At 33.8% G+C, this 16,413-nt stretch overlaps 1 protein-coding gene across 1 annotated transcript; it reads left to right on the top strand.

Annotated features, from left to right (window-relative positions):
* The first annotated feature begins 12,890 nt into the window (after window positions 1-12,890).
* On the top strand, window positions 12,891-13,466 carry LOC148550625 (uncharacterized). The gene has a single exon (XM_088494560.1). It carries the CDS (start codon window positions 12,891-12,893, stop codon window positions 13,464-13,466), a length of 576 nt encoding a protein of 191 aa, XP_088350686.1.
* The last annotated feature ends 2,947 nt before the right edge of the window (window positions 13,467-16,413 follow it).

The raw sequence follows: 16,413 nt of genomic DNA, 5'->3' as shown, positions 1-16,413 counted from the left end.
ATGTATGCATACACTTACGTGGTTAAGGCCTTTGTTTCACTAAACTTACATACCCATATGGCCTTACCCTTTCATTATCTTTTGCAAACTAATGTTGAGCCTTTTTAACGTCATTTATTCTTTACTTTAACTCATCACTAACTCTAAGCAGAAAACAATAATGTCCTTCATTTGAATCCTCGGTTAGCTTAGAATAGTGAGATTGCTCATGATTTAAGTGTGGAAAAGTTGGGTTTGGAAATATTTGGTTTAGGAATTGAGTATGTTAGACTTTTTTGTGAAAATGTGAAAAGAATGTTGAGGACATGTTCATGCATTCAATACCTTAGTCGTATGCACTGAGAAAAACAAAAGAAAAAAGAAAAATAAAAAGAAAAAAATAGGAGGAAGAAAAAAATAAAATAAAAAGGGGACAAAATGCCCCAAAGTAAATGGTGATAGCAATGCTTATGTACTGTACTCAAAATTAGGATGCATGAATATGTGGAAAACATAGTTAATGGGTAGTTAGATTTTATATTCTGATTACATGGATTGTCTTAAGTTAGGTGGGAAGTTTAGGTTAATCAAGGATTCATATTTTAGTCCACTTGACCAAATACAATCGTACCTTGACCCTAACCCCATTACGACCCTTAAAAGACCTCTTGATATGTGCATTCGTACATTAAATTTTTGTCGATTGGTAGAAGAAGAGCAAGCCTTAGAAAGCAAGGTTAGCAGAGAATTGAGAGAATCAAACCTTAAACACTTGAGTGATTAGAGTGTATACACTTCCGGTGAGGGTTCGATGCTTGATTTTTTGTTCCCGGCTTTCACGAGCTTTCTTCTTGCAAGTCTATTTGTACTTAATTTTATGATTTGAATTAGTGAGATCCAATTCATATTTGTTCTTGAAAGATTTATTTACTTTTAACCAAGTAGGTAAAAGTACTTTGCTTTTAGTTGCATTCCTATAGATAGGTTGCATTTCATAAATTCTACCATTCCTCTTCACCTCCTTTATAGCTTCTCTTGAGCTTAGCATGAGGACATACTAATGTTTAAGTGTGGGAAGATTGATAAACCACTATTTTATGGTTTATTTTGTATTGAATTGAGTGGATTTTATCCATCACTCTCACACTTATTCATATAATTCGCATGTTTTACATTTTCCTTCCTAATTTTGTGCTATGATTGAAAACATGCCTCTTTGCCCTTAAATTTGCTAATTTTAATCCTCTCTTACTACCATTCGATGTCGTGATATGTGTGTTAAGTGTTTTCAGGGTTTATAGGGCAGGAATGACTTAGAGGATGGAAAAGAAGCATGCAAAAGTGGAAGGAACACAAGAAATTAAAGTTTTGAGAATTTGGTAGCGACACGCATGCATGGACGATGCGTACGCGTGACTGGTGCATTCGACAGATGATGCGCACGCGTGGCCGATGCGTATGCGTGACGAGCGTCACGTGCTGCATTAAACAGAATTCGCTGGGGGCAATTTTTGGGCTGCTTTTGACCTAATTTCAGGCCCAAAAATACATATTAGAGACTGTAGAGTGGAGCAGGAAAGGGGAGAATCATTCAATTCTTATTCATTCACAATTTTTAGGTTTAGAAGTTTCTAGAGAGAGAGGCTCTCTCCTCTCTCTAGGTTTTAGGGTTTTTAGTTTTATTTCTTCTCCAATTCAGATTTCCATCTTGTTTTAATTTAGTTTCTTTTCTACATTCTATTATTCTAGCATCTTAGTTTATTTTCTCTTGTTGACGTCTTTATTTTTTCAATTTAATTTATGAACTCTTCATGTTAGATTCAATTTTCTTTTTAATGCAATTTGAGGTATTTCATGTTTATTGCTTCTTTCTTCATTTGTTATTATTGATTCCTTACAATTGTTGGTCTTTGATTTTACATTCTCTTATTACTTTTCTATACTTTTATTTTGCGCCTTCCAAGTGTTTGATAAAATACTTGGGTGGATTTTAATTTAGATTTTTATGTTCTTGACTTGGATTGATTAATTAGAGACTCTTGAGTTATCAAAAAGTCTTTTGTTGATTGGTGATTGAGATTGCCGGTTAGCTTGAACTTCACCAAAGCTAGTCTCTCACTATGATTTGATTAGGACTTGTGAACTCAAGTTAATTGTATGCACTTGACCTTCCTCCATTGGTTAGAGGTTAACGAAGTGAAGGTAATTCACATTTACCATCACAATTGATGATGATAATAAGGATAGGACTTCTAATTCTCTTTTCTTGCTAAGAGCTTTCTTAGTTATTAATTTATTTTCTCGCCATTTTACTTTCTTATTTCTTATTACAAAACCCAAAAATATGCTTTTTCATAACCAATAATAATTACACTTCCCTGCAATTCCTTGAGAGACGACCCGAGGTTGAAATACTTCGGTTAATTTTATTGGGTTTGCTTAAGTGACAAACAATTTAAATATTGATTGAGGTTTAATTGTCGGTTTAGAACTATACTTGTAACGCGATATTTTTGTGAAAATCTTTACCGACATTTGTCTTCCGTCAGTCATCCATTGGAGAGTGGAGTGGATATGAGGGTTCATTGCTTGGGAGGAAGGGTTCGTGATAGGAAGGTGGTTCATCTTGATAAGGATATGGAGATGGTGTATAGTAAGGTGGTTCTTGGGAATAATTGTGTTGGAATTGGGGTGGTTCTATATATAGTTTATATGGCTCATAAGGTGGTTGGTATGGTGGTGGATATGGGTTAGGGTCATATGGAAGTATTTGATTGTAGGGGGCTTGTAAGTATGGTAGTTCAAAGCTATGTTAAAGAGGGGGTTCATAGACATATGATGGTGGTTGTTGGTAGTCACAAGGAGGTCCACCATATTCATTGTCTTGGTATGCATCATGGAATGACTCTTGCTCGTAGTACATTGGAGGGGGTTGTTGCCACAGAGGTTGTCCATAAGCTTGAGGCTCCTCCCACCTTTGATTCTCCCAACCTTGATGCATGTTCTCATTGTAGCTTCCATTCCCTACAACATAATTTGAACCAAACTCACAGCCAAAGGGGTGAGAATTTATAGTAACAAGAGAAAATAAAAACAAAAACTAACAAGAAATAATGAAAATAAACTCCTAATGCTAGCAATAACTAACAAAGAAACGAAAAGGAAAACATATTCACAATATTCACAATAACCAATAATAAGGCACACATTTGCAATTCTCCAGCAACGACGCCAAAAACTTGATGGAGAAAAATTGTTGGTAAAGATTTTCACAAAAATAGTGCGTTGCAAGTATAATTCTAAACCAACAAATTATCCTCTGTCAACGTTTAGATTGTTGTCACTTAAGCAAACCCAATAAAATTAACCAAAGTATTTAAACTTCGGGTCGTCTCTCAAGCAATTGCAGGGAAGTGTAGTTTATTATTGGCTATGAAACAGTATATTTTTGGATTTTGTAATAAGAAACAAGAAAGTAAAATGGCAAGAAAATAAACTAATAACTAAGAAAACTCTTAGCAAGGAAAGAGAATTAGAAGTCTTATCCTCATTATCATCATCAATTGTGATGGTAAATATAAATTGCTTTTACTTGGTTATCCTTTAACAAATGAAGGAAAGTCAAGCGAGCAAAATTGACTTAAGTTCACAAGTTCTAATAAAAAACTAGATTTAGTGAGGCTCAAGCCAACTAACAACTTTCAATCACCAATCAACAAAAGAATTTTAATAACTCAAGAGTCTCTAATTAATCAATCCAAGTCAAGAACATAAAAATCTAAATTAAAATCCACCCAAACATTTTATCAAACACTTGGAAGGCATAGAATAAAAACATAGAAAATTGACAAGACATGGAAAATTTTTAGACTAACCAAAGCAAAGAAATAACAATAGTAAAGCAATCGAACAATAAGAAACATGAAACATAAATTGCATTAATGAAAATTGAGAGTAACACATGAACTCATAAACTAAATTAGCAAAATAAAGGAATCAATAAGAGAAGTATATAACTAAAGTACTAGAACAAATAAAAGTAAGAGAAAACTAAATTAAAATAAGACTGAAACTTAAACTTAAGGAGAAATTGGAAAAGAAACCATAAACCTAGAGAGAGGAGAGAGCTCTCTCTAGAATTCTACATCTAAAATCTAAAAATGTGTATGAATGAAAAGTGAATAATTGATCCCCCGATTCCTCCCACTCTGCAGCCTCTAATCTTCATTTTCGGGCTTGAAATTTGGCCAAAAACAGCCCAGAAATCGCCTCCAGCGTTTTCTCGTAACTGAGGCACGTGACACTTGTCACGCGTCGCTGAACGAATTCCTGGTCACGCGTACGCGTCATCCACGCATATGCGTCGTTTGCCTGTTGCACCGGTCATGCATCCGTGTCGTCCATGCGTGCGCGTCAAGGCCATCTACTCAAAACTTCAATTTCTTGTGTTCCTTCCACTTTTGCATGCTTCCTTTCTATCCTCTAAGTCATTCATGCCCTAGAAAATTTGAAACCACTTAACGCACATATCACGGCATCGATGGTAATAAAAGAGAATTAAGAATTAGCAATTTTAAGACCTAAGAAGCATGTTTTCAATCATAGCACAAATTCAAAAGGATTTATAAAACCATGCAATTTATATGAATAAGTGTAAGAGTAGTTGATAAAATCCACTCAATTTAATACAAAATAAACAGTAAAATAGTGGTTTATCAATGACCAACAATTTTTTAAAAAATTAAAAATAAAGATTTAGACATCGAATTTTGCTCATTTTTTATGGACATTCTAAATAGTTATCCAATGCTCATCTGAATACTGCTTCTTCGTCATAACCACATCTAGATCGTACATGTTCCTAAAATATACATATGTTGCCTTCGACTCCCGACTTGCAAATCACGTAATTTTGATGTACAATGCTATTGAATTTTTGGGTATGTAAGAGAGGTACAATATCCTGTTAGGTGATAATGACAAAGTTTGACCACAACTGAAAAATTTTCTATTGTTAATTAATATTCATTAATATTGGCACGCAGCTCCTGCCCTGCCCACTCCAGAATTTGTCTAAAACAGTAAGCATTTGTTACCTTCAGCAACATTTATATCATGCTATCTACTTATGTAGCCTTTTTCAATAATTTCATTTCGATTTCAAAATAGAGCTCTCTACACACATTTACGTACATTATCACCTTATATCCATGAAATTTTCTTCATATACGTACTTAATAGGATAAAATAGAATGCATCTCTATTTTGATTCTGTTGCTTCATGATGTAAATATAAGGATATACCCCCACCAAAATTATACTGATATATAACCCAAGCATTTCTCGGAGTTATTCTATACTATATACTATATAGTATTCACTTTTAATATTATCAAAATAATATTAATTTTTAATTCATTTGATAACTAAATTAATAATCAATTACAGATGTATTTATTATTTAGGATTAATTTAGTTTAATTTACTTATACAATTTTATAAAGATATTTTTAATGACCATAAAAAATATATAATTGTTATTATAACATATAGTAATAATAAAAAATATATAATTACTATAAAAATATAAGTTAAATAAGACATATAGTGATCGTTTTGTTATTGTTATTAAAAATTAATCACTAAAAGTGATTTTTATTATAGTATGTATAGTGTGTCAGTTAATTTATTCTTTTATTTATTAAATATATATAAATTATTAAAATGTACAAAAATAATAAAAATAAAATTATTTAAAATAATAAGTATTAGAAATAACAAAAAAAATATTTTTTATAAATTATATATAATAAAATAATATTTAAAACAAAATTCTACACTAACTCTTTTTATATCCCTATTGAGAGAGTCAATAAGGTTTTTGTTTTACTAGAAATCAATTAAAAAAAGGTTATTTACTAAAACAAACAAAAAAAAACTATTTTATTTATCCATTTTTTTTGTTACAAAATGTATTTAAATTGGATGGGTAAGGAGCGATTTATAATTCTCCTACTCCAATTTGCTACTCTATTCTTTTTTTCATATTAGACTTAAAAAGTAACAAATTGGATTAGAGAGCTGCCGATTGAGCCCGACCCCACTCAATCTAAGTACACTTTGCAACAAAAACAAAATAGATAAGTAGTGGTTTTTTTTTTTCTAAAAGACAATGTTTTTTAATTGATTTAAAAAAAAACCCGGGACAACAACCATCCCAAGAACTTCAAACCGTGTAAAATGCAGTTTTACATATATTACTTGGCCTCCATTCCCAAAATTCTTTTGTTCCCCTCTAAAATATTTAGACCTATATAATATAGGAAGGGTTTCAAGTATACTTGAGAATACCGGTGTTTCAATTGTTTTAACCGTTAATTTGAATTATAAAAAATATATATAATATATATTAATTAAAATCAATAGTTAAAACAACTGAAATACCGGTGTTTCTTGATACACTTAAAATTTTTTCTATAGTATATATTATAAAATATATTGGCTATGTTTTGAATAATTTCTACAATTAAGTTAACTATTCAATTAAGTTTAGTTAAATTAGTATAATTTAATTGACATTCACATACCATTAAGGGTCCGTTTGAAAAATTTTAAAAGTAATTTTTTTGAATTTTTGACTTATGAAAAGTAGTAATATTAATATCTGGTGTAATTTTTAAAAATAAATTGTAATTTTTTTAAGAAACTATTTAGAAGCTTATAGAGAAGTTAAAAAAAAAATTATTTCTCTCATAAATCATAATACTACTATTTTTTATCACATTCTATAAAATAAGTACTTTTAGAACTAAAAACTCAAACACAAAATAACTTATTTATAAGCTACTTTTAATATAGTCATTTATTGTTTAAACTATTTTTTAAAAGTAGTTTAATTAAGCTGTTTACCCAAACTGAACCTAAATACGCTACTATATGTAACTACCTTTTGACAGCTTCTTCTCACTCTTGATTATTGTTGTTTTTTTTTCCCTCTCTTCCTCTTTCTTTTTCTTCATGTTTTTCTTTTATTATTGTCGTTGTTACCGCCACCACCTCCATCTCCTCTTTCTTTTCTTATTTGATTTTTTTTTTATCTTTTCTTTTCTTTTCCTCCTCCTCCATCATCATTATTATTATCGTCGTTATCGTTATTATCATCATCATCGTTTTCTTCGTATATGTATAACTGTTTAAATCTAAAATATAAAAAAAACACCAAAATTACTAAATGATAACTCAAAACTCATCCTCCTCTATATGAACTTGATTTTTATTAGACTTAGATCAATTTTATTATATTTAGTTACTAAAAAGAAGTTGAATGTATAGTACGACTCAGGTTTTAAGCCTTAATGCTTCAATTCATTTCTCTCTCATTTATTAATTTGCTTATTTTATGTCACTTTAGTTTGATAAAAATGAAACAAAATAATGCATGTAATTAATATAGATACAATAGATGTTAAACCGAAATAAAATCTTCATTGCCTCCTAGCACACGAATTATCTAGCACTCTGTGGTGTTGCCTCTATTTTGAACTCTCTCAAAAATTTAAAACAGACAAACATATAACTGCTAGCAGTAGCACCTAATTGTTTATTAAATGTAAACTTTCAAAAAATAAAAATAAAGGGTCATTTTATCTTCTCAGCCTGAACACATTTAAGCCTAAAAAGAATGTGCTATCACTATATGGAGAATTGACCCAAGCATACTCCCCTGTCTCCGCATACATAAAAGATTTATGCTATAGCTACCTAGTTTGATATGTGCCACAAGTTTTAATTTCTGCCTTGTATCAAATCTACATACGAATAAATTGATTGATATCAAATTATCAATATTCAGGAAAGGAATTGACTCTAGCATAGATTTGGGGGACATTGTTTTTATTAGTAATTAAAGGCTAGTTTGAAATTATTATCCATTTCACGCAAGCTGGATCATATAAATAAATGTGGGACAACACAATAACAAAGAACATACTTGTTCAGTGCTGTCACAGGTCATTGTAGGGACATAATCCTATTTCACCAGTTGTTTTAGTAAAATTTCTTTCTTCTTATTCTTATTCTTTTTATTTTATTGACTATATTTGTTTCACGTAGTATTTTTTAAATTTGACAAGTTCAAAACTGATTTATTTTAAATTTAAATTTTATTTAAATGTTTATCATTAAATAATAAATTACTGCATGCAAATGACAGAATTTAAATTTCTAACATTTGTTTAAACGAATTAATAAATTAAATACTAAACAAATCCAAATTAATTTTTATATTTCAAAAATTTTTTAATTAAAAAATTGAAGTATCTATCAATTTTACAAACTAAATGTTAGTTATTTATGAAGAATATATCCGAATTAAATTCTAAAATAATAACACAAAGTTGTTGTTAGATGCCTATTTCAATTTCTTGCTGGCTCTTCAATAATAATTAGGTGATGACCACTATTCATTGGCTCATGCATCTATTGACATTTGGCCATATGGTTAGGTTTTTTGCACTTTTATTTAGATGAAGTCAAGAATATCCACTCAAATTCACGTGTAATGGAAACGTCGTGGACCGTTTTTAATCATTTTTTCGTATATTATTCTATGATATTCAAGCTTAATTGGACCATTTACAAGAACATATATAATATGATCGCACATTGAATCTATCGAAAGAAATGACGTTCCCATATATTATGCTATTATATCTTTCTCGAAAAAATAGAAAAAATGAAAGGGAGCCATTTATGATTTCGACATTCAACCAATTTTTCCAAATGAAAAAATATAGGTACCAACATATTATCTGCTAATTTATTGTTTATAATAATTAATTATTATATTTTAAACACATATATAAAGAGACACATCCAAAAAATATATTTATAAGGATATTTTTATTAAACACAGCTATAAAAAATATATTTTTATTAGACATATCCACAAAGACACTTCTATTAAACACAATTATAAATAAAAGTTGGCATAAGTTGGCAGAAATGTTGTTGGTAATATAGGGAGATTGTTTCCAAATTTATTTATGGTAGTGAATAGTGATCACCGTTAGAAGAAAAGTTGTGAATTGAAGCTCTTTCTACACAGAAAATAAAAAAGAGCGAAAAAGACGATTGGAGAAAAAAAATAATAAAAAGGAAACGATATTATTAGAGTCTCTCTTTCTTTACACTGCTTCTTTAACACTAGTTAATTAGGTATGAATTTATGGTTTATTATCACGGATTGTTACATTATTAATATTAAAATGAGAGTTTATTTGATACATATTAGTTTAAAACACTTGCATAATGATATTTTATCTTATACAATGCGATGTAGAGAGAACTAATTTTCTTCTTAAATATAATAGGCGTGGAAATAATTATGTTCGTTAATGTGATAATATATAATAATTATATGACATTATAAAAAAACTCACATTAATTGTGTGTAAAACAAATAAAAACTTATAATAATAATATTAAAGCATCGTAATATTGTGACTAGACATATTAATTAGTCGAGTATAAATATATCATTATCAACTAAACCTAATAAATTGTTCCCTTTTTCATCAATATAATTAAATATTCTAAATTCCTAATAATAGATGAGGGTCTGTGAAATATGAATTGACTTTAAAAAAAATACTTATTTGTTTTATTTTAAAAAAATATATATTTTTTAATAGACAAAAATTATTTTATATATAGATACATTTTTTAAAAAGAATTTTTAAACATTAAAAACATTCTTTGCTTTGCTTTTTTAATAAATGTACTTTTTTTTAAAGACGTATCCAAATAAATTTTAAATTAAATAAAAATAATTTATTTTAAAAAAAGTACTTTTTTATTTAAAAAAATAATCCAAATTAGCACTAAATCTTGATATTAGAAATATCATCTATATATACATGGATTGATTTTAGAAATACTTATATATATATATATATATATATATATATATATATTTTTTTTTTTTTTTTTTGAGAAGGGGTAAGACTGTAAGAGAGGATGAGAGAGGTAGTGAGAGAGTGTGGGGGGGGGGGAGGACACAGAGAGGGGTAAAATTAGGAATCAGATCAAGGATTTTAGAGTTTCTTTTGATTTTCTTGGATAATCTTCCAGAAGAAGTTTCGAAGAGTGAACTGTTCCAGCTGTTCAATTGGACTGGACGCATAAATGATATATATCTATCATGCAAACAAAAAGGTGATAATATGTACATTTTTGTATTCATACAACATACTACAAAGGGAGGGGCGTTGAAGGCTATAACAAAATGAACCGTATGAGATTGAGAGGTAAGATTGTGTTTGTCGGAAAAGCGAAATACAGGAGAACGTCGAATGTGAAGGACACGAAGATCAGAAGCTACAGTCAGGAGGTGGCAACTGAATTTATATGATACATCAGCCACGAAGAGAACGAGAGGATGTTCAGAATCCTCCAATTAACTGCTTTCAAGATGTGAGAAAGGATGAAAAGGTCCAAGATCCACATGAGAATGGGTGGACGAAGAAGTTAGAGGTAGTTGTGGCGAAAAAAAACTTGGACTGGCTACAGAAAAGTCTAATAAGTGGAACGACGACGGTTATTGACTTTAAGTCCTTAAAGGATATGGTTGCGAAGAGCTTTTCTCATGTTATTCAAGTATGCGAAATGGGAGCGTGTAAAGCTCTCTTGACTTTCGATAGCCTATTGAACGCTGAGGAGACATACACGTTCAAAATGAATAGTCTTCTACAGATATTTCATAGTGTTTGGAGGTGGGACGAGTCAGAGAAAAGTGAATCCCGACGAGTGTGGTTAGAGTGCTTCGGAGTTCCGTTACATGCTTGGTCAGTGGATACCTTTAAGATGATAGGAGGTCAATGGGGTGAGGTGGTTGGGTGTGACAAAGAGACAGAATCGTGCTGCTCTTTCTGTGTCGGTCGTATACTTATTGATACCTGTGTCTTGGATGTGATCAAGAAATGGGTCCATATCACAATAGGTACTAGTGGCTTTGACATATTGGTTAAAGAAATGGGCCGGGAAGTATATAGTATGCACTGTGATTTGGAAAACGTAGCGGAAGATGTTGTCAGCTGCGATCATCGTAAAGACGTAATGATAAGGGAATGTGATGATGTAGCTACAAGGTCGGAAGGATTAACAAACTTGATAGACAATGGAGATCAGGCAGCAACAGTAGTTACGAAAGTACTACGGGAGGAGGTAGAAGATAAGGATAGATTGGTAAATTTTGAATCAATTTTGAACAAGTGGAGTTATGAGCATTCAAGAAATAATCAAAGAAAATTGATAACGGATCAATCAAATTATGGTGATATTGAAGGCTTGGCAGATTTTGTGGGATTTGAGGGGAGTTATGAAGCTGATTCCAAGATTACAATTTCGTGGAGCAATAATTGTAAACATAACGGTAGGGTAAGAGTGGTAAAAAATTATGGTAGCAATAAAGTTACTCTTGGGGCCTCTAATGAAAATAATCATAACAAGGGTCATTTGGGCAAATACGGCCCAAGCAAATTCAGATTCATGAAGGGTGCTGATAAAGGCTGTCTTGGGCTGGATCATTTCAAATTGGGTCGGGTTGATAGGGGATTTGGAAATAGAACTGGGTCAGCCATTGTGCAACGCTGAACCTTCGTGACTTCGGGGGTGGTGGTGACAGGTTTCATGAGGGAAGGACCTGCGATGGAGGCTTCCGATTGGTGCTCTCCGGAGGGGAGGTTTCACGACGTCAGTTGGGCTGCACGATAGCGGCTGGGGAGGTGCTGGGCACACGTGCAACCAGCATTGCTGACGGCAGAGTTGTGAATGATGATGAAGCTAACTCGCAGCGGAGGTTGATATAGGGAGAAACCGTGCAATAATCTATCGATGATGCGCCGGGGATGGACTCTCCAAGCGGTAACCGAGAAGCCGGAAGAGAGTGCTATGATGCGATGGCGGGGGTTCGTTGTAATGGCACACATTATGAACGGGATGTTGGGACAGTGATGTTGGTTGAGGGGCTGCTAGGGGATAAGGTTGCAAATGTAGGGACTAATGATGAATATGTTGATGGAGCTATCTCTGAAAATAGTGGTGAGGCTAACGAAGACCTAGTCAATAAAAGCCTAGGAACCAGCTTCATTGGTGATAGAAATCTAACAGTTCAAGACGATGGAGAAGGCTATCATGACAGGGAAGACCGTATACAGGAAGAAGGGAATGTTATTGATGATGAGATTAATGGTAACGAACGTTCAAGGTTGGATGAGCATCTGATGGAAAACAAAAGGGCTTGGGAGTTAGCAAAAGAATCAGGAGCAATGCTATATAATGAAGAAGACGACATTATGGCTATTCTCTAAGAACAAAATGAAGAAATTGCAAAAAAAAAAAAAAAAAAGAAGAATGGCAAAACAGAAGGCTAAAGCAAGATGAAGTAGGCCCAAAACTCAAAAAAAAGGTGTGTAATAATGTTTCAAAATGATTTTCTGTTCCTGGAATGTTAGGGGGTTAAGGGGTGATGGGAAGTGTAGGATGGTAAAGGACCTTAGGAGAAAACATAGGTTGAATATGCTAGGCTTAGTTGAGACTAAAAGGCAGATAGTAACGAGGTTTGATGTGATGAAAATTTGGGAAAATGATGCAGAGTGGGAGTATGTAGAGTCTATTGGTGCATCTGGAGGACTGCTGTTAATATAGGATTATGTATGGTTTAAAAGGAGAAATTGCTATAAAGGGGAGAGATGGTTGTGTGTTGAAGGGGTCTTGTCAGAGAATAATGTTAACTGTGCTTCTTTTCTTGGTTTATGGTGCACATAATCGAGATGAGAAACTTGTTGTGTGGGAGGAGTTGAGTTACGTAGTTGGATTGTCGCAGGGTCCTTGTTGTTTTCTGGGGGACTTTAATGAGATTCTACATGTGGAGGAGAGGCGAGGTACTGATAGCCCTACCTTTATCAGCGGAAGATTTCAAGAATTGGATAAACGACATAGGGTTAGTGGACTTGTCGATTACTAACCGAAAGTTTACATGGTTTAGAGGATGCTCCTGTAGTCGTATTGATAGAGCTCTGGTTAATGTGGAATGGCTTGAGGAGTTTTCAGAGACTCGTTTAAGAGGCGGTCCACGGGGTCTGTCAGATCACTGCTCTATCATAGTGGAAGATAAGAGACTTAGGGACGGGCCAAGACCAATCCAAAGTTTGGATTTGTGGTTTACATACGAAGGTTTTCTAAGGTTGGTCAAGGAGGAATGGAGAGGGTTAGGAGAGGTACAATTCACCGATAAACTAAAGGCATTGTCTATTCTGCTGAGAAGATGGCATAGAGACAAGTTTGGTGACAAGTTTGAGGGAGAGATTAAGAAGATAGATGATATGGTGGGTGATGGGGATTATAATGGAACGGTGGAAGCAAGAAGGCGGGCGCTAGTGGCATGTTGTGAGAAATGGTATGTGAGGAAAGAATTACATTGGAAGTAGATGTCGAGGTCTAAGCACGCGAGGGATATGGATAAAAATACGAGATACTTCCACAACTTAGCTTCTACGAGAAGGAGGAATAATAGGATCGATGCCCTGGTTATTAATGGAAGATTGATAAGGAATCAAGTTAGGATTAAGCTTGCCATTAGGGGATTTTATAAGGAGTTGTATCACCAAGAGAAGTCTCCTATGTTGGGTTTCAGAGATGGTCTGGTAAAAATGATCAATGAGAAGGATGCATTGGCTTTAGAGAGGCTACCGACACCTGTGGAGGTTAGGGTGGCAGTTTGGGATTGTCATCCAAGACTACAGGTAGTGATGGCTATAACATGAACTTTATTAAAAAGTGTTGGGATGAAATTGGTATTGAATTCACCACAGCAGTACTGGACTTTTTCCAATCCTCTAAGTTACCGGCAGATGCTAATGTCACTTCAGTGGCGTTGTCCCCCAAGTTTAGTGGTGCTAAGGAAATTAAAGACATTCGCCCGATTAGCATGGTGGGGTGTGTGTATAAGGTAATCTCAAAGATGCTGGTTAGGAGGATGCGAGCAATTATGCCAGGATTAGTAAGTGAGACACAGAGTGCCTTTGTCAAGGGTCGAAAGATACATGATGGGGCCCTTATTGCGTGTGAAACGATTCAATGGATCAAACTAAAGAATAAGAAAGCGGCAATAATAAAGTTAGACTTCCAGAAGGCATATGATAGAATCAAGTGGAGTTTTGTCGACATTGTCCTGCAAAAGCTGGGGTTTGGACAAAGATGGAAGGGATGGGTTATGGAATGTGTCGGTACGTGCTCTATGTCAGTGTTGATAAATGGCTCACCTTCTAAGCCGTTCAAAATGGAAAGAAAAGGCTTGCGACAAGGTGACCCCCTGTCTCCATTTTTATTTGTTCTCGTTGTAGATGTCCTACATAGGATGATTGGAAAGGCTGTTAAAAATGGTCGCATATCTCTGTTGTTGGTTGGACGAGATCATATTGAGTTGTCGCATTTTCAATTTGCAGATGTTACTATATTGTTCTGCCCATCTGAGGAAGAGACCATCAAGAACTACAGGAGACTACTTCGTTGCTTTGAGCTGATGTCGGGTTTAAGCATTAATATCAACAAATCTAGCTTGATCTCTATTAACTGTGATGAGCAGTGGGTACAACAGATGTGTAGTGTGCTGGGCTGTAAGGCAGTCACTCTTCCAGTCAAATATCTGGGTATCTCGCTAGGAGAAAACCCGAGGTTGGTTCAGACTTGGAAGCCAATAATAGACAAAGTGGAGGAGAAGCTTAGTCTCTGGAAAGTTAAAGCTCTCAATAAGGCCGGTAAGTTGGTTCTCATCAAATCTGTGTTGAATAGCCTTCCGGTTTACTATTTGAGCTTATATAAGATGCCAAAGGGTGTTACAAAGAAACTGATCTCTTTGCAGAGAAGATTCCTGTGGAGTAAGGAGGATGGGAGGAATGGTATGACTTTGGTTAAGTGCGAAGTAGTGCAGGTTCCAAAAAAAAAATAGGCGGGTTAGGAGTTGGAGATGCTATGATACGCAGCACAGCTCTTTTGTTTAAGTGGTGGTGGCGCTTTTCTAAGGAAGAATGTTCGTTGTGGAAAAAGGTGGTATGCTCATGTAATGACCTGAATCCAAATGAGTTTCTGTCCAGCCAAGAACTACCTACTAAGGGGCCCGTGGAAGGATATTTGTCAACTACAGTTCATGGATCAACAAGTTAGACAGAAGCTGATCACTGGATTGTCTATGGAGGTCGGTGATGGGAGAGGAACTAGATTCTGGGAGGATGTTTGGCTTATTGGAGGCTCTTTGAAAGATCGTTTTCCTAGACTTTTCTTGGTTTCAAACCAAAGGAGATCGGTGATAGGAAACTGTGGGTTTTGAGATGGGTTTGAGTGGATTTGGAACTTCTAATAGAGGCGAGATCTGTTCCAATGGGAGTTGGATATACTAAACCAGCTACACGATACATTAAGGCTGGTCAAACTTGCATATGGTAAAGAGGATAGAGTGGTGTAGAAATATGATAAACAATGTATTTTTTCAACTAACTCATTTGTGCAGGTGTTGCAAGCGGAATTGGCCCCAAAGGACGTAACAAGTTACACCTTTACTAGGACTATTCAGAAAGGGCTAGTGCCTCCAAGAGTAGAGTTGTTTGTCTGGTTTGTTTTGACTGACAGGATCAATACGAAGGAGAGACTGGGACGGCTTGGAATTGTCAACCAACAAAATAAATTGTGTTTTATGTAATGAAGGTATTGAAAATGGTTACCACTTGTTTCTTGGCTGTAGTTTTTCTTGGCAGGTTTGGTGTGCATGGACATCATATATTGGTAGACAATGGTCTTGGCCGAGTACGTTGAATGAGCACTTCCTAAGTTGGACTGAGTCATCAAATAGAAAGGAGAAATGTAAGAGGTGGATGGTGTGCTTTTGTGCAATTATTTGGAACATATGGTTGGAGAGGAACAGACGAATTTTTCAGAATAAAGACAGAAGGGCTGAGGAGATCATTAACATGTGCTTTCTGAACTACACGGAGTGGCTTGGTGCTAACCCCTTTTGTTGTTGATGGCTATGCTAGAGATAACAAGGGGTTATACTTCTTTTTTGTCTGTTTGTTTGTTTTAAGCAGTTTTCCTTTATTTGGTTTGTTGGTTTATCTGAATAGTTACCTGTATGCTCCACTTTTAGTGTTAAGTTTTTCTTTAAAAAAAAAATTGAGAATGGATAAATCACAAAAAATGTCTTCAAAAATTTAAATGCAACAAAAATAGGTAAATAACATATATATTACAAAAGTTTTAGAAATTAAATTCTGATGTGATATTTTTTAGATATTTTTATTTTTAAAATTTAATAATTTTAAGTCAAATAAATTTTTTGTATTTCTTTTAGAACTGAAAGTTAAAAAAAATTAAATATCAAAC

The sequence above is a fragment of the Arachis ipaensis genome, chromosome B7 (assembly GCF_059453495.1).
Source record: "Arachis ipaensis isolate K30076 ecotype BB chromosome B7, ASM5945349v1, whole genome shotgun sequence".
Taxonomy (NCBI): domain Eukaryota; kingdom Viridiplantae; phylum Streptophyta; class Magnoliopsida; order Fabales; family Fabaceae; genus Arachis; species Arachis ipaensis.
This window is presented reverse-complemented; position numbering and strand designations above follow the sequence as displayed.